This window comes from Amblyomma mixtum, chromosome 5, assembly GCF_055824585.1.
Source record: "Amblyomma mixtum isolate Tamu chromosome 5, ASM5582458v1, whole genome shotgun sequence".
In the NCBI taxonomy this organism is placed as follows: Eukaryota; Metazoa; Arthropoda; class Arachnida; order Ixodida; family Ixodidae; genus Amblyomma; species Amblyomma mixtum.
In genome coordinates this window covers 575906-595705 of record NC_143016.1, presented here as the reverse complement: position 1 = coordinate 595705, position 19800 = coordinate 575906, and the positions used below count along the sequence as shown (strand labels likewise).

Genomic DNA, 19800 nt, shown 5'->3' with positions numbered 1-19800 from the left:
GTGCTAAGGCAGCATAAGTCCCAGCACATTAAAGCAAAATGGGTGGTGCGATTACCTCTACTGAAACCAAAAATTTTAATTTATTGCAGGAGAAAGCACACTTCCGGTAAGCACCAATTAATCCTGTCCTGTGCTAGCTGCACCCTCCTTACGCTAGCACATTTGCTAAGCTCGTCACCCAATCCCATTCTCTGCCGCCTTCGATTATGTTTCATTTCCCTGCAGTTGATGTTCCCTCTGTTCACCTAGTAAAACAGTGAAGCACAGAGTTCTGAGGCAGGCAATACCTGTCATTTGCCTTTTCATTAACTGTCACACTTGCCTCAAATTAATTTCAAGCTTTCTTTTAGGTACTCTAAACTGCGCCTCTTTACATGAGGCACAGTTACATGAGTACTAGGGCAGAATGCAATCATTATAGTACATGCTTATGTGTTTATGTGAGGGATACTACTAGTAAGCTCTTCTTACTCACTAGTCTGCCGAATGCATTTAAACCCATTCACACAACCCCAGTAATCTATTTCTAATGATTTTCATCTGTCACAAGAAGACAGATATAAGCCCTCAATGCCTCCTGTGCCTCATTACATATAAAACCGTTGCTCCTCTGCCACAGTGCTGAACACTATACACTTTCTTCACACCAATTTTCAACCCTACCATACCGTTGAGTGCATTTATGCCCTCAAGTCTTCCTTACTATTCATCTCTCAAGAGTACAATGTTATCCTTAAACTGAACGTCATCGTGGTATTCTCCATTACCCCTCGCAACCAATTCCAACGATGTACAGCCGGCCAAATCTTTAGCTGGCGTGCGTGACGGCCGCGCTTTCCATGCTCCAGTGGCTCATGACGGAGCAAACTTGCGAAAATATCAAATTTAAGCGCAGGCACACTAATAATGCTTAATATTGAGCTTTCGGCAAGTTTGCTTCATCCCAAAGTGCAGGAGCACAGAAAAAGTGGCCGTCGCGCCCGCCAGCTAAAGATTTGGCCGGCTGTACAGGTTAAAGAAAAATGTGAGATGCATGATGTCAAATACAACAATCCAACGAAAATGACACAAAGATGTGAGAACGATCATGCAACTATAATGATGAAAACAGAAGCCCTCAAGCCATTTAAAATAATCATAAAGAAGCAGACATATTTCACAAACACTAGTCATTACTTGGAGAAGTAGTGCAGAAACTGGATGATGTTCGCATGTTATGCCCACTGCTTGTTGCTACGCTTCCAAAGAACAGGCACAATACAGCAGTTACTGTTCCTTGTTTGCCCCTTGAGAAGATATCAAAGTTGGAGAAATTTCTTTCAGCCTTGGGTCTCTTTGTTCTACCATCAAACATCTACACTTGTGATCCTTAGTCCAAACTTGCATTTCAGCACAGTATCACCTTATTTGGATTTTACAGGGCCAGAAAAAATGTCCAATCTACCCCAGTGTGAAATTATCCAAGCAACCGGCAAAAAAAAAAGGCAAGAAACCATAACAAAGTGCGCCTCAAAAAAAAAAAAAAACCCTTCATTGCTTCAGGCAAAAAAAAATTTCCGTGGCAATTACTATTTTTTGCAGTGCTGGCTGTTAGTTCAATCAAAATATTGCACAACCTCTAGGACACTCAGATAATCAATAGCGCATTTCCCCCTACCCAGAACACACACTTGCAACGGTGCACACCTTGCGTACATGCACACGGCGTAATGTTAAACCACTACAGGCTCCATGATTACAAGAAGAGTGCTGTTAGCGCAGTCTCTATGCTACGAAAACAAAGAAGGAAGTGGTTGTGCTCAACCACAAAACAACAAAGCAACCTGTCACGCCTTCTCGACTGATGATTGTAATGACGAGTTCAGAGCCTTGACATTTCAGTTGGGCACAGCGCCAGACATCCAAGTCACTCACTCACTCACTCGCTCACCATCATCACAACCCCATCTCCATTGCCCTATGGACACGCCAACGCAGATATCTGTGTAAATTAGCTGAAGCGCGGCCAAATTCCTCCAAATTGGCGATCTTTACACTATAGATTTGTACTTACATTGGATGGGACTGAATGGGGTGTACAAATTATCCAGTTTTTCAAATTAACAGGGGTCGAACTAGAGGTTTTACTGTATGACATAATTACTCCAGAAAGGTACTTGAATGTGCTGGCGACAGCAGAAGCCTGGGCAAAGTCTATAAAGTAAGCACTCGTAGCCACTATATAAACAAGAAATAAGAGCTAGAATAGAGCCCCCCATCTTAACTACTCAGATCTGAAGATTCTGTCGACTAGCTCACCAGCAGCACGTTTTGCTTGCTCGAAGAACTGCTGGCGTTTCTTGCGTTCTTCTTCCATTCGCTGCCGCTGCTCCTGAACTTCCAGCTGACGGCGCTTGAGGGCCTCAGCCGCCCGTTCCTCCTTGGTCAGGAACACTGGCTGCGTGCCACAAAAGAGAACCCTTTGGCATGCTATCTACCACAGCAGTGCAGCCGTTTACAGCCCCACAATGTTTGACTAATATGTCAGCACACAAGGCACCACTTCCAGTGAACCTAAACACCATAATTATTCAGTCATGAATAACAATGGGATAGCAATCTCTATGCAACAGCACCACATAGACAAAACTAACAAAAGCAAGCATGCCAGGCACTAGAGTAGGCTTTAAATACTATGCATGCTACTAGAAGATATGAGCCTTCCAAGAAATACAGGCCACATACTGTTCACACCTTCCTGTCCATGCCACGTGCAAGCATGTCTCAGTATTGCGAAAATCAAAGAAAAGCAAAAGATTGGTTTGGTTTGGTTTACTGGGGTTTAACGTCCCAAAGCAACTCAGGCTATGAGAGACGCCGTAGTGAAGGGCTCCAGAAATTTCGACCACCTGGGGTTCTTTAACGTGCCCTGACATTGCACAGCACAAGAAATGGGATTTAAGCAGCAAGACCTCCCTGCTCCCTATTGCATTTACTGCAGTACAAGAACAACACGACAGTTATACGACCTGACAATATCAACAATAGTCCTGCCTATTATTCAACTATAGATAACTCCAGGCAGCCAGGGCCTAGTGTATTTGTACACAACATATAGCACTGAGATCAATAACCCGTTACAGAAAATGCTAGCACTCAACAAGCACCCTTCTCAGAAGATAAAAGAACAAAGAAAAAATTCAGGCAAAATGTTTGCTACATTTGAATCAGTGCGAAAGCACGGATTTGTGCTACACTGAAGACGGCGATGAGCGTTCAGTGCAATGGGGTGGAGCAGATGGAGGTTGATAAAGACGATGCTCTGCAACGCACACAGCGCAAGAGAGTGGTGCAGTTTCACAAGAGGCATGTATGGCTACGGCAATAGCCTAGTGGTCTCGTGGTCTCGAGCAGCGTCTTTAGAAGCTGATCTGTTCATGCCGCCACTGGTTCGACTCCCAGTCATGGATACTGGTGTGATTTCTTTTTGCTTGGCTCTTAACATTCAGACATACATCGACAAGAGACAATTTCGCTAGGATCTGAACCTCCGGATAAGTGCTTTCACACTAACAAATGCGAATGAGCGTCCAAATAGCAACTTGCTGCACAGCTCAAAGGGAAAGGCAACAAACCAGGGAACTAGAAATGAGAGAATTAGCTTAAGTTACTGAGACAGAGTGCAGAGTCCACGTGAAATTTGCCTGCTCCAGGAGTCTCGCAAGCCACAGTCATGTTTGGTGAACTAGATGGGTAGCGGAACACAGGGTGATCATATTATTTGATACCCTTTTGCATTTTACATAACAGTACAACTGCTCTGAGAGAATTTTCAGTGATCGCGGCCTTAGAACAGTAACCATGGAAATGCAAAGTACATTCTCAACTGTCTGCTATCCAGTACACAATGGTTCAACCTGTAGTTACAAGTTGCGGAATTGAGATGCTTAGCTGCAGCCACTTTATTTAACCATGAGACCAGCAGTAGAGAAAGGCTACCTCCACTGAAAGTAGTCATTGGGTAGGCATAATTAACATCTAAAAAGCACCAGTGACCTTGCTTCGTGCATCTTCTTCAGCCTTCTTCTTGGCCATCAGCTCTTCCAAAGACAACGGTTCCTTTTTCACTGCGTGCTCTTCCTGATCTTCATCCCTGCAGGTGATCAGAAAAACATGCCAGAAAGTGGAATGTAAACTGAATGTAAACCGAATGTAAACCTTTTCAACAATGGTTAAATTACAGAAATTCGGGAGATATATGCAGAGCCCGATCCATACCCATAAATGCATTACAAAAAACCATACCTTGTGGAATAATGTAACAAAAGTGCTAGCGAAAAACAGCTCCATTTACTAAAGCTAGCACACTGTTTTTGTTGGCAACTTGTCTATAAAAAAGCCTGTATCACCTGTTTATTATACAGCAGAATTAAGAATTTACTTCCTTCCAGGTATAGTACTTTAATTAAATGGGACACAATGACAACCACATAAAATTAACCAGGCTGAAACTACACTTCCACAGTGGCTCCTCACTACCCATGCAAAAATGTTCATCCATGATGTACCAATCAAACTGAACTTACTTTTCTTTGCCACCAGCATCATTGGCCTTGCCATCCTCATCCCTTGACCGGTCCTTGTCTTTGCGTCTGTCCTTGTCACGACCCTTGTCCCTGTCTCGATCCTTCTTCCTCTCTCTGCTACGTGAGCGAGACCTGCGTTGCAAAGTGGGAAAACTCAGTAGCAGCAACAAAAATAAAAGAACAATGCACCTTCTACGGAGTGCTGCATATTTTGTACGCATTTAGTCACAGCAAACTGTGCTCAACCATGCTGAGAATGATGGAAAGTTTGAATCAGTTCTTAGCAACACTCGCACAAATATCAGGATGTCTGTACAACGAATGCTGCTTGTGTTTCTCCATTTACACTTAAGCTTAATTCATATTTTCAGAAAAGATTTAACCTCTTAAATACCATTCTACCACTCACCTTTTATCTCGACTCCTTGACCTCTTCCTTCGTTCCTTGCTCCTTGACCTGTAGCGAATAAAAATGGTAGCGTTAACACATTATAAGTGCATTTCTGCAACCTTGGTTTCGCTAGAGTTACGAGCGCGAAACAGGAGGTAAACCAGAAGGGTATATGCTTGGGCTTGTTGGTAAACGGTTGGTTTACCTTTCAGGAGGTAAACGTTCGAGAAATAATCTAGACATGTAAGGGCGAGTAGTTAGCGCCACGTGAATTTAGCAAAAAGAAAAGTTTGACAAGATGAGCACTGGAATTGCTTACCTGTGTCGCTTTTCCCGTCCACGCTCGGAGTCTCGCCCGCGTTCCCCTTTCCTCGGCTCTGCGATGGTCGACACTCCTTTTTGCAATCGTGCCTCGTCGTCTGAAGTCATCTTCTCCTGGGCTTTATTCTAGATTTGAAAAACAACACACCACACAGAAGCAAAAATCACACATCACAGCTACCGTCACCTCAAACCGGCAGCCCTGGCCCTCACCGAATATCCTAAGCTGATGACAACAAAAGCTATGTCATCTTACAACAAACATGCAACAAACTCGGACTAGATACTGAACTTGCTGTCGGGAAACCAACGGTACAGTCAAATACAAGGTGGTCAAGGCGGGCGTCGCGTTTCCGTGTATCACATGTATACGCATCTGAACGAAAAAAAAGTTATATAAGCAACATTACGTGAGCTTCACTTACATTGCGTGTTTAATTACGAAAATTTGAGCATAAATTGCCAGCCACGGTAACCACCGCGTACTCAACGTTGACCATTCGTTCATGCGCGGAGGGCGTAATCAGAGGAAGGTGATCCTCGTTGCGATTGGCCAACCGAGAACAGACGTCACTGCTCTACTCTACGTCACTCTGTGGGGACTTTTGGGGAACACTGCGCTTCAACCGACAGGGAAAATCTCAACTCTTCGTGAAAATCCCAAGGTGCATTTCTCGTTCGCTTGCTTTTTTTTTTGCCTTGAGCATGGAGACGGACACGTGCGATGGCGTTGCTTCAGCGGTTTGCGACAAGGCGTTCTTCAATACTAGTAATTTAAAAACACCCATCAAGGATATTCATGGGGAAGGACGCGGTTGTTGCTGCGACGCGTCTTTTCTTTTTCTCTTTCCTCTGATCTCCTCTATCTGCACGCGGCAGCGGTGGTGGCTCGGATCCAGCCAGTAGGCAGGCCCATGCAATTTCCTTTTCATCGTTCTCCCAGTCACAACAACAACATGTAGTAAGGCACGGCCGTTCTTGTGCGACTTACGTCCGAAGCATTTTGTCGCCCTTCGTGACCTGCGACGGCACCACAACTTCGAGGAAGAGGTGGAGAATCTAGTCTTCGACTCGAATAAAGGTAAGAAACGAAGTCTATACTACTGCGTGCACGCACGCAGTGATCAAAGCAATAAAGGGCCAAAGCGGGATGCAGTCGCGCGCTTAGATTACCGATTGAAAAGTTGCAGTTTATTGACTTTTCGAGCGCGCGCATTTTAAGTTTGTAAACACAAAGCGCGTTCTTTTATTTTTTTATTTACGGGCTTACACTCACCTGGGGAAACTTGCACGTGGTTTTGTGCACAAAAACTTAGCGATGTCATGCACGTTTTTTAAAGGAACCATGAAGATTTCAATGGGCTTAGTCTAGTGCAGCAGATCTGCAGAGGTAGCCTTTGCGGGCATTCGAGTGAAATGTGAAACGTAACGTACTATAACCTTTGAAAGCCATGACTTGTCATAGTCATTTTGCACTTATTTGTAATGTAAGGTGTATAGTTTGTACAAAGTTTAGGTAGTCATAGTTTTGACCCCTAATCATTCTGAAGTGTAGCATGACTCAGCACTTTACTAGTAACATAAGGTGTGCAGAGTTTGTACAAAGTTGCGTAGTCATGCCTTGCACTCATGACTCGTCATTCTGCTACATAGCATGACTGTGCACTTTAATGCTTTGGCATTCTCTCTGGTAAGCAGTCTTATGTGTGCCTGCAGAATTTTTTTTTGGTGTCCTAGCTCCTCCATAAGCAAAGTGACAAGCAGTGCACTCTCTTTCATATTTAAAGTGGCCACTGCAGGAAAAAAACTGGTCCTTGCAGCAGACTCGCTGCTACAGGCCTTGCTTATGCTTTGTTGCAGGCACCTGCAATGTCTCGACAGGACACACAACATTGCCGCGGCATGCACTGGCTTAGCAGCGCTGAAGCCATGGCAATCGCAACACGCTGAAGTGTGTAGGAAGAATGTCCAGTATTGTTCTGCCTATAGAAGTCAACAGCGCTGACCTGAATTTGTGGTCAAAGGACAGGGCCATGTAAAAGGTTGCTGTGCAGGAATGAGTTTTCGCAGGTTGTAGTAAAATTGAAATACTTCCATGTAACAGTCCGTGTAATAACAACCTGAACTTAATAATTTTCGCCAAAAATTGTTCCCCATGCGCTATAGCAGGAAAAAAACAGTAAGCGAATGACTGATAAATCTTTAACAATAAAAAAGCTGGGAAATGCAGTTCTGCACTGCAGGCAAACGGCTAAAAATTTGAAGCTAAATCTGTGTTGTCATGCGCACTTGGCAGAGGCAGAGCGCCAGTAGTAGTGCGAGAGTACTGCATATGTGCCCACTCCATAGCACATGCATTTTTCATTAGTGTATGTAAAAAGTACAAACTTTAATTTGGCCTTGCTTTTCAAAAAATGAAAGTAGTGTGATACACAAAAAATTGACAGAGAAGTTGCAAAAGCAGAATTTCATGAACATTGCCTTGTCTTGTTACTTTACTGTTGGCTTTCTAAGGATGCCTTATGCCGTTATCCATGTGCTATGATTGTGTACACGTTTTTATCAAAATGGAGCCCACCTTTGTTCACGCCTCAATTTTTAAAAATTTCTTTTTAGTCATGAGTGGTCAGGGACTTAACATCATATGTTGGCATCGTGTTATAACTATGTTACAATGCTGCTGTGAGGCTGTGGTTGCTATGTCGCCGTTGCTATGCTCTTGGCACAAACCCACATACATCGCAGGATCTTGCTCGGGGTTTACCGTTCGGAATTGTGCTTTCACACTAATAATTAACTAATACTATGTGGAGTGCTTAGTTATGCTTACAATCTTTCCGTTTCAGGATTTTGCACCTGGAAAGACGGAGAAGAAAGCAAAACTTGCTGCCATTTTATAGCTTCTACAGGAAAGAAGGAATGTGCACCAAGGGTTTTTAAACGCTACCGGCACTTCCACCGTTTCGGCTCGTACGAAGAGCTTCCTATAGAACAGCGCCAAAGGCAGGAAAAGGAGCAAGGAAGCTGCAAAATCGGCGAACACTGCTTTGCTACTCTAGCATGAAGAAAGAGGGCAAGGTATATTTAGTGTTTCAAAAGAAACACTACGGACACTTCAATGAGGCCTGCCACCAAAGGCTATCCCAGGATGATGCCAGAGTACTTGCAGGTTAGCCACTCCTCTTGTACAAAGCATTTGTGCATGCTGTGTTGACTGTACCGGAATGTGAAAACGTTTAGAAGCTACACTCCAGCAACCTTTCATAAATGGGAGACGAAAGTGCAATAGAAATGTATTTTAGGGGAAGATAATGCTCATTAACTCGAGTGATCATTTAAATGATTTTTATTCTCCTGTGATGCATCTGTGGCACGAAAGAGGTGGGACAACACGAAAATGCCTATTGTAAAGTGGGAGAAGGCATGTCCCACAAAACGAGGGGGCGGAAGAAGTTATAGTAGGGCACAGCTTAAGAACCCAGTGGCCAATGCCCCTCAAAGGAAGCCTGCCATCCAATGGCGTCGACCGATTCTCATGATGTCATGGTTAATCCTAGGGGGTAGCATTGCAGGAGGGTGGCAGATGAAAGGGGATTAGTTATGGCTTTAATTGGATTAACTGATGAAAATCAGCTGACGCCATTGACTGGGGGGTCTTCTTTAAGGGGCATCTGCCACTTCGTTCTCGAGTTGTATCTGACTGTAGTGCAATTCACTTGAGCCTACTTGGTCGCATCGAAGGGTGAAAAACAATTGATCCACGGCACATTGCATGCACAGCACAGTCTGTACGAACTTCATGCCGTTTAGTTTAGAGATGCTTTGTGGAAGGGGTCCAGTCTTTCGAACTGAACATAATTAGGAATGCCATCTAGCACTGAACTACTCCAATGTCTGTTCTTTTGTTTTTCTGCTGGTTTCATTGACTATCCTAGGTCTGTCGCTCAATCGGCTGACGTTGAACTTCATCCGTAAGAAGTCGGCTTGAGCTCCATGAAACGTGTCTTGAATGACTGACAGTTGCACTCAATGCTAGCCTCTTTTTTTGGCTGCCTGTCAAAAGCGTAGGCATTTTGTTGCTGATCAAACCAACGCCACCAGTCTAATGGTTGTATAAGGGCCATGTTTTTTCTCATAAGAGAGATCGTCTGCAGTGAACTTTCATTAATTAGAATTATTTGGCTGTTTTGGCACTTCATCAGTAACGCTCGCAGGAACGGCTGTGGTTTGAGTGTTCAGCTACTAAGCTGGAGTACCCGGGTTAGAACCCGGCTGCGGCAGCTGAGTTTCGATGGAGGCAAGAGGTGCCCACGTGCTGCGCAGTGTCAGTGCCCAAAGATCCCCAGGCGGTCGAAATTGTTATGGAGCCCTCCACTACAGCACCTCTTTCTCTCTTGCTTCTTTCACTCCTTCTTTCCTTCATGGCATGGTTGAGGCAGTTACTGCACCATTTCCTTTCCTCAAAAACCACTAATATAAAACACAAGCCTGCACAAGAGTTGAAATCGCAAAAAAAACGAACAAGCAGCATTTATATTTCAGTTTATGTATGACTGGCATGCCCTCCAATTGTCTCTGACTTAGCAGCAGTCATTCAGGTGTTGAAACTGAAACAGCATGAGAAAAATATTCACTTAAAAATTATTCACTTGGCGTAAGTGAATTCTACATTGTGACTCGTGCACACTATTGTCTTGTGCACAAGTCCAAAGAAACGAAGATCGCGTTCAAAAATTTGGTGTCTCTACTCCTTTAAAGGTTGCTGTCAGGCGAATCGGTGCATTTTTTGAATATGCAGAATGAAATGGGACAGGATGTGAAGCACATGTCCTTATTCTTTTCTTGTCCACATTTTCAGTGCTGTTATATTCTGCATTTATAACACGCTGTATATAACTTCCCTGTTTTGCATTGCAGTATGCAAGTTTAAACTCATAAAAATAAAGTCCATCTGGCTTTGAAACAACCATTTTGTCGTGTGCTTTGCAGTGCCACAAAAGTTAAATGAAAGTAAGATGAACTGTGTGTCACCTGTGAAAAGGAACAAAGTGGAAGATGAAGGAATCTGACCAGAAGTATTTGTCACTTTATTACATGGCTGTAGGCAGATGAACCAGAGATGTTAACAGTTTTTTTCTGTACCATTTTCAGGCCGGTTAGCAGAAGGAGTGCCAGAAAAAACCATTGTGCACAACATCCGAGCAGGTACAAGTGGATCAAGCCCACGGATGCAACTTGTGACCACTAAGGACCTCCGTAACATTGCAGATAAGTTTAGGATTGGCAAAACAGAGCAGAGAGATCCAGACGATTTTAAGAGTGTTGAATTATGGGTCGAAGAAATGAGGGCAGAAAATGAGTCGCCATTGTTGTATTACAGGAAGAAGGGTGACCCCAACAGTCAAGATGGTGACTTTGAGTTAGCATTAATGACGTTCCCACAACGAGAGCTCCTTTATGAATTGGGGGCAGCGAAACTGTGCATTGACTCCACCCATGGCATAAATAAGTACTGATTCCAACTGACAACCCTGCTCACAATTTCTCAAGATGCCTTTGGTATCCAGTGTGCCTACTTGATTTCAAAAAGGGTGAACACGGGCACTGTGTTGAGGTTTTTCGAGGCCATCAAAGAAAAAACACAATACCATGTCAGGCATTTATGTCTGATGATGCCCCTGTTTATGGCAGTGCATGGGAGCAGGTGATGGGTCCCTTGAGGAGTCGACTGCTTTGCAGCTGGCAGGTGCTACACAACTGGAGCACGCACCTGAATACAGTCACAAACAAGGACTGCAGGAGTACAACAAGGGACATGCTGCACACTCTGATGAAGTGGACAGATGAGACTGAGTCTCAACAGTTGCTCCCTGCACTTCTTGGTATCCACTCCAAAGAGCATCGGCTTAATTGCCTTTGGCTTTGTCAGATATTTTGAGAAAACATACGCAAAGAGGGCATGTCAGTGGGCCTACTGCTATCGGCAGTACATTGGATTAACAACAAATAATCACTTGGAGTCAATGCACAAGGCACTTAAGTACTCTCACTTTGGTGGCAAGGTAAATGGGTGATTGGATACATTAATCAAAGTACTCGTCAGTTTCACATCCGAAAAACTTTACAACAGGTGTCAAAGGAGGAGCAGACCACCGCAAATCTGCCCTGTTTAGGAAGCATAAAGTGGGGATTGAGCTAAGTCCAGTACTGAGAGAGTTGGAGATGGCCAGTGGCGTGTAAAGTCACAAAGTTTGGTGAACTTCAAGCACACAGTGGAAAGAACTAGCAAATCGTGCAGTGGCTGCAAGCTTCATTGTGAGCAGTGCGAGGCTTGCCACAACATGTACACATGTACGTGTTGACCATGCAACGCATGTGCACATGTGCAAGCACATGCATGCTGTTGCTATAATGGAGCTACGCTCGTGCCAGATGCACAGCAGCCAGAAAGTAGCATCTGACTGTGCTGGCGTTTGTAGGCCCTGCCAGCTGAAGATGGCAGGTTTCAGGTGAGGGATTAGGATTGCGTTATGAGCTAGTTGGCGGGCTATTCTGACAAAGTGCTTTAGCATAGCAAGCTCAAGACACAGCAGCGAAGAGGAGTGCCATTTGCTAATTTTCTTGAAGCCCACATGGTCATGAGAAAGGTGCGCCATCATATCCCATATCAAGCAGCACCATTGACGGTACACTACAGGCCTCTGGCATTTCTTTTCTAGTCATTCCTTTTTCCTGAAACTTTCCTCCTAGGAATGGAGAACTCATCCCACCACGGCGCCTCAGTGGCTCTGGCATTCTTAAACTGCTTACCCGAAGGCTGTGGGTTTGATCCGGCCATGGCGGCCACATTTCAGTGGAGGCAAAATACAAAGATGGCCATGTGCTGTGCAAAGTCAGCGTGCATTAAAGGGCCCCAGGTGGTGTAAATTAATCCATAGACCTCCATTATGGTGTCCCTCATAGCCCATGTGTCGCTCCCGAATGTTAAAACCGACAATTAAGAAATTGAGATATTTCAGGCCCCTCATTTCCTACTCAGAATCTGCTTGTGTGAGTACGCCCTCTCTGGCACTGCTCAACAGAGAACTTCTGACAATTGGCAAACATTTTTCATCTTTGGGAAATTAGTGCACTCATTTTCTTGTTCATACCTGCCTTGCATTCACTATAATTTTATTTCTTCGTCATCCCTGCTTGATTTCATTTTGTCTGCATGTGATGCACTCATAGAGGCATGCGCTCTTCAATAAAATTAGTATGAAGTGTCGCTCCATGCTGCATTCCTCTTTGTTGCGTCGTGCTGTCACAGTGCACCGCCCTTTTAGGACATCTTGAGAAAAACAGCGCTTGCAGACAAAGGACCAGAACAAGAAGGGCACAAAAAAAAAAAAAAAACAGCGCAGTTGTGTGTCCTTCTCGTTCTGGTCCTTTGTCTGCAAGCACTGTTTTTCTCAAGATGTACCCCAGCCAACTCGCCCAGCAACACACCTTGCCTTTTAGGACAGTTGACAATATGTGGTTCTACAGTTCTGCAATGCATATGAGAAAAAGTATTCTTGACAAAAGGCTAAGCCGTAGCTGTCATCTTGCACACTGAAAGCTGCAGCGCAAAACTACTATTCATCTTATTTTGCAAAGAGAATACTGCTGCAACAGAAAAACAGTATTACTCATTTTTCAGAGCATTGCTGGTGCAATTTGTGACACGAACTTATATTGCCATGGTAGAAACAGCCGTGAATAGCCTTCCCTCACATGATAAAGCACTTCATAAATAAACTTGCTTGGCTCTTACACAGTGTCTCTCCACCAGCCTTCCAAGCAATGAGCCTTCTGTTGTGTGATGGGAACACTGTGCTAATTTTGTTGCCTAGAAATTCTAAAATGCCCCTATTTGTCGAGAAGGCAGCTTAGATGAAACATATAGTGCCCAGTTAATGTCATTTCCTTTTTACTCATTAATGAAGAATGCTTCAAAACCCAACTGCAACGAAATTATAATTTGGCTAGAATGCCTGTTAATGTGCTGGGTGTGTCATAAAACTAATTGCAACAAAGTTTCATACTTCTGAGAAAACTGACTCTGTTGCTACAAGTGTTTAAAAAGCTGTGTAGTAGACAACGTGGCATGTCCATATAGGCAGATACGGATACCCGAGTGCCATACGGCCTCATGTCTGGCCCATTGGGAATGAACAGATTAGGGACAGTGTAGAGTGAAAGGCTAGGGGCTAAAATGTGGTTTGGCAGTCATGGGTATGGTGCTGCGGCAAAGTTGTTAAAAATTTGTTTCAATCCTGCAGATGCTGATTTCTGTTTCCATTCCAGGTTTTTGTACACCATATTTACTTAAATAATGGATGCATTTGCATAATAAATGCTTTCCCTACATCAATCATCAAAATCTGGGGAAAGTTCAACTGACCACATCATGTAATAAATGCACCAAACTTACCATTCTAATTTTTTCCCACAAGAAACTGCATCCATGATGCAAGTAACTGCAGTATTACAGGTTACAGAATGAAGCACTGTCAGCCGTATTATGTGGCCGCAAGACTGCCTGGCGCCATGTGAAGAGGAATGCTCCCAAGGCTCATCACATCACATTTACTCCAGTATCCAGATATGGCACCCGTTTCATCCTGCACATCACATTCACCTCGGGCTGGTGATAGCCTGCCAGCTAGATTAAGAATGTCGCAAATAAAATGTCTACCTAACTGAAAACTGCGGTTGTAAATGTCGGATATTTTTATTGACTTGTGGCAGTCTACCTGGACAGGTTATGGTAATGCAAGGCAGCCCATTATGCACAGCATATGAGTGCATAGGCACCACAACTTCGCATCTTTTCTAAGGGTTCATGTTTTGCACTATTGGGTGTGACCCGACCCATCTCTCCACAATCCTCGCGTAATTAATAATAAAGTGCTCCTAATCCTTTTTTGACAGCCAAAATGTATTTTCCTAGGCATATTGGCAATCTGCAATTTGTATTTCTCCACAGATTTGGTACTTCTGAGAAGTTGGACGGTCATTTTTATAAATGATATATTTTTAATAAGCTAGCAGATACTATTCTTGATTTAAACATTTGCAGGCATATATATGCTGCCATTGTTTGCCTTGATAAATACCGTGTCCATTGTGTAATCATAGTACAAACACGTTAATTGATTCTAAAGGATGTTAATGGTGCTTAATTACGCCGTACAAGCCCAGCTGTGGCTTTGGAAAGCTACCCTTCCTTGGACTCTGACATTAAATACAACTTGTACGTGGGAAAGACTAATCTTACTGTGAGTGTAACGACAAAATTAAACAAATTCCATTAGACGCTGGTATGATCCCGGCTGCGGCAGTTGTATTCCGATGGTGACACACTACAGGCCCAGATGCTGTGCGATGTCGGAGCACGTTAAGGGCCACTGTTGGTCGAAATTACTGGATCCCTCCACTGTGGCGCCTCTCATAGCCTGAGTCGCTTTGGGACGTTAAACCCCATAAGCCAAAGTTAGCATTATGTTCCTGCCGGACCGAGCAGCCGCTGACAGGGTAAGACTGTACGAATGGGTACCATCAATCACTACGTGACACCCCCACTCCACTCACCCCATGAAATCCCATCCATCAGTGACACATCCACTCTCTCCACCCTTCGACTCAGATTTGCAACCGCTTGCCAACCGCCTCCTCCCGCCCTCTCTTCCCTCTTCCCTGCAATTTCGTGAAGGTGGATTTCACTCCCTCCACTCTGTCACCTGAGGCTTCAGACTGACGGATTATTCCAACATGGGGGGTTCTGATGCTGATGCACTAAAATGATATTTTTGAAAGGCAGCTACAGTTTGTTACATGTTAAGGAGAAGGGTACTCGCTGCACCATGCAAAATGCGAGATCATTCCCTGGTGTGCACACACTGCATCACAAGAGAAGTACATTTGGCACCTAAATTTAAATGTGCAGTATAGCGAGCAGTTAGCACCAGGTGCTGTACACAGACACGAGCACAAAATGAGCACGCTTATTACCAGGCCCTCTCTGTGCACCCTCCCTATACATAGTGCGAAGACTGCTTTTGAAGCTAAGGTTGGTCACATTACAAAGAAATAAAGACAGCACGAACACGAGAACCGGACACGCATCACTGACAGAAATCTCGATAGTCGGTGCTGTATGTCTGGTTCCCGTGTCGTCCCTTTCTGTTCGGCGACCAACCTTAACTAGAACAAACAACTTACCCGAACCCTTGCTTTTGAAGCATTGCACATTGCATGCAGTAAGTAGCACACAGTACAATGCACAGACTGAGCCATGTGTGTTATTGTATCAGCAGTAAACCACGTGCAAAAAAAAAAAATCCAACAGCCAATAACTACAGTCGGTGAAGCGAAATTTGAGCGCAGCTCTTCACATATTTTAGTTTTGCAGTATGCTGAAGTAAAGAATTCCAGAGGGCCACCTGCCCCGGCGAGAGGCAGTGATAGGTGACATTTCGCCCTGAGCACTTGGCTATCACATACTTTGTACACAAGTTCTGTCCCGCCTCATACGAACACCAAAACACTGTCTTGAATATCTTTTTCAATGAAGGCAAATACACTGGCTTACACAAACATCGAAATTACTTGCTATTACACCTTAATAAAGTGTTCAGTGTCACACTGTCACGATGCTATATATCAATTTATGCATGCCAGCACATCATCTCTGGCTGACAAAGATCTGACAAATCTTGCTTTTTGACAGTATGTGGGCACAGAGTCATTGATTGCACAGACCAAATATGACTATACCAGCAGAACGAGAACTCGGAGGATTACCTTAGAACTCGTGTGCCTTTGAAAACATGCAGTGAACATGGAAACAATTTTATTTTTAAGGTGCGCCGCCCAGCGTATGCACATGCGTTCAGTACACTCTTTCTGCGCCATGAAGGACGACTCGGTCTCAAGAGCAGAAGTACACACTGCCAGTGCATTCCAGAACATTTAATTCAGATAGGTACTACATGAGACGTAAGCAACGTATCTATAGCGTTCGCACCGTGCAGATTTATTGCTTCGCTCTGTCCCGAGCATTTTTCAGTCCACTGAGGTGGTTGCGAGCCACAGGTGGGTTAGTCTTGCGATTATTCTGCCGGCAATTGCTTCTCTCTGTAATCTAGCAGATCTACGCCAACTTGCACCCACAACAGTCGTCAACTGGTACTGTCGCCATTCGGTGTCCAGGGGCGCTATTACGAGAAATCGTCTCAATTTTGAGACTCTGACGTCAAAATGACGACACCGCAAAATGCGAACGCGGAGTCAACCAATCAGCGGTGGCCAGTGAAGTCCCTAGCTAGGGGCTTTAGCGGCTAGTAGCAGGGCTCCACCCAGGAAGCATTTAGTTGCGCAATAGGGGACCGTATGCAAACGTTTTGCTGTAAACAAGCCGTTAACAAAATGAACAATGTTTTACTTTCCCGACAAACTGTGTTTCAAACCTAACAACATTAAGCAAAACAAGAAGCGTCCTCAGTTCTGCAATTAAGTTTGCTCTTCAGTCACTTTTGCTGCCGCGAGGGTGCACTGATGCTGGAAAAGCGTCGGCTAGGTGGCGTGAGCTGCCGCCTGATCCAAAGGATTCAGCTACATTCAGCCTTATCCCTCCACCCACATATTCACCCATCGTAAACATGGCAGCCAGAAAAAAAAATCAGCTGATTCAACGGCTGTCCTCTTTTTTTACACATTACGTAGAATCAAAGTACTGCGCAGACGTCTGAACTGCGCGGAAAAATCTGTTTAAAGGCAGTGATTGCTACGAGTCTGCCGAGATCAATTTGGAAGGAGCGCTTGGCTCGAAAACCGGCGAAGGCAGCGTCAAGGCAAGTTCACACTGGCGAGTTGCAAACGTCGCGCTAGTATTCTAGGCGACCGATTTCGGTCAATTAGTTACGGTTTGCGAAGCACATGTAAAGCGGGGAGGAAGCGAAACAAATCGATTTAAGCCTGTCGCGCGACCTCCGCGACTCGCCAGTGTGAACTCACCTAGCCTGCTATCGATGCCAAATGTGCTCCAAGGGCGATGCGTGATTCTATTTATTTTTGTTCCGAAAATACCCGGCGACCATGAATAATCACACTGCAGCAACTGCCGACGCACGGGAGCAGACCGGTGCAGCTGCTGGGAGCTTGCAATCTCACTGCGGGAATTAAGGCCGGCACGCGCCCGGTCACTGCGCCAACAATCACTCACTACGCCTCGTAACCAACACATGCCGCCCACTTCGGGTTAAGCACTTGACATTCGTGTTGGTGTTGTTGCCGTTCCGTTCGGATGATGCTCGGATGACGCCGCCGGGGATACTGCGGTGGCGAAAGTTTATGCGAAGGAAGTCCTCCTTCGCCGCCGCCTTGTCTTGGGGGTCTCGTCGGAAAGCGCGCACCTTCTGTGACTTAACTTTGACAGTGGTCTCCGCAACTCACCGCAAACACTTCCACAGTCGGTTGGGCTACGCCGACGTTTACTTCATTTCCTACGGTGTCTTGAAACCCACCGGCGGCGAAGGCGCGCACAGGCACTTGCCGCTCCACTGACCGCGCACTCACCCGCACACCTCCAAGTTCAACGGCGAGTTCGTCGCACAGCCGTTATGCTCCTTCCTATGTCAAAACGTCGAAACAACTCGTCCGGCACGTCAAAACCGTCTTCATGCACCCTCTTACACCGTTGCTCGCGCGGCCACCGGCCATGTAAACAACCGCCATTTTCTGTCTCGAGCGGTTTGAGATCACTCGTTCCAGTCTCAAAAAATCGTCTCAATCGGCTCGCATAATTAGGCAAGCAACGTCACCACTTCTGGCGCACTTCTGACGTCGGCCGGTGACGCAAAAAACCAATATGGCCGCTGGTCACGACCGACCAATAGGAACGGGGCAAATGAGACACTTTTTGAGACACTTTCCGATTGAGACGATTTTGAGCAACTCGTAATCGCGCCCCAGATCAGTGTCTTGAAGGATCGAAGGCTGGCTGGAAACGACATGCTGCAATGTTCTCCAACCCTTGCATCACGAGAAAGTCAATGCGACGACATATCACAGCCCACGCACTGCATCGTGATGATTATAACAAGAGTTATATGCACAGATATTTTCCAGAATGAGCTGGAAACACCCAGATCAGGGACGCCAGTACTGGACGGCGCGGGCTTGCGTCCTGCTCACTCACCTTTAGGGACGCATGGGAGGTAAACACGCATTCCATAGGCGGTCTACTGGTTACAAACAAAAAAGTGGCAAATTTAAAGAACTACACACGCCACAAAGACGAGACACCGACGAATACTTCACTGGCAACAGCCGCCGACCGCGATTTGAACGTACGTAAACAACCGCCATGTTGTTTTTTTCTTCTTTGCTAACTGACTGTAGGGGGCGCTGTAAGAGCGCTAGCATCATAACACAGTAAACCAAAAAAAATAATAAATAAAGAAAAGCTGAGCATGGTGGCAATTGCCACCACCCCGTTTCAAAGGGGGCGCTCCTATCCATCCATCCATCCATCCATCCATCATCATCATCGCGAGCTCTCTCAAAGAAAATTAAATACAAATAGCCGAAACCAGCAATAAACTAGAAAAAAAAAGCATTAAACGTTAAAAATTGCAACATAAATAAGAAAGTCATTTATGCAGTTGACGAAAATCAACACACTCTTTCAAAGGAAACGCCAATAAAATTGATTCATAAAAATAAAACAAAAATATAAATATGCATGTTTTCTTTTCCTTGGTTTTGACTAAAGCTAGGACGTGCAACTATTTTTTGGCAGTTTTCTAAATCGGGTCGCCCAGTGCGACCATAAGAAAATTAAGGCAAGAAAACTGAAAACGTAACAGGGGCACTTAAGGGTCAACATTGCATCGTCAACAATATGCACGCTCTCTCTTGCTGCTCATCCCAAGCTTGAATGCATGTCAATTAGCTGTTTCAAAGCAGAACGGTCTTCTATCATTGTAGCGGATTGAACCGAACCAAATGTACTGTCATGAACAAAGCGGTCACATAACTTTCACTTATGCAGCTCAAACTCACATTATTTATTATTTGAGTTTAGTTTTAATGACATGAAAGAACCACAAGTGCCATTATAAAAGGTATTTTTCATCAGAGCACTTCGGATGGACTAGAAGCCTTACTCCCAACAGTGTACAATAAAGCCATTCACACAAATCATGTTGGCAGCAATGTTGGAACTGTGTGCGTCCACCTTACTTGAAACTGCAACGGATGCAAGACAGACAAAATTTTACCATTCAAAATCATAATGTGCCGAGATATTGCTGCAATCTTGAACGTAACCACGCTTGCCATTACAATCAAAATGACTCAACAGCACATGCAAACATGAGAATTTTTTCTTCACAGACATTTTGACACTACATTTAGTTCACTATTTATGCAACTACCGTTTATTTGCACGATGGACACGAATATTCACATGCACGCCAGTCTTAGCATGAGTGCCAT

At 44.7% G+C, this 19800-nt stretch overlaps 1 protein-coding gene and 1 long non-coding RNA gene across 2 annotated transcripts in view; one reads left to right on the top strand and one right to left on the bottom strand.

Annotated features, from left to right (window-relative positions):
* Nucleotides 1–19800, bottom strand: part of LOC149341069 (putative ATP-dependent RNA helicase DDX23) — a 37752-nt gene that overhangs the window by 13563 nt on the left and 4389 nt on the right. The window contains exons 2-7 of the mRNA XM_089542909.1: nucleotides 5703–5788; nucleotides 5276–5403; nucleotides 4975–5022; nucleotides 4566–4697; nucleotides 4036–4132; nucleotides 2299–2437 (exon numbers count right to left, since the gene is read on the bottom strand). Of these exons, the coding sequence (XP_089399035.1) occupies nucleotides 2299–2437; nucleotides 4036–4132; nucleotides 4566–4697; nucleotides 4975–5022; nucleotides 5276–5385 (526 nt within the window). The 5' untranslated portion in view covers nucleotides 5386–5403; nucleotides 5703–5788. The remainder of the gene's footprint in view (nucleotides 1–2298; nucleotides 2438–4035; nucleotides 4133–4565; nucleotides 4698–4974; nucleotides 5023–5275; nucleotides 5404–5702; nucleotides 5789–19800) is intronic.
* Nucleotides 5788–13701, top strand: LOC149341070 (uncharacterized). The gene is made up of 3 exons (XR_016282866.1): nucleotides 5788–6358; nucleotides 8124–8446; nucleotides 10429–13701. It is a non-coding gene; the product is annotated as an uncharacterized LOC149341070 (long non-coding RNA).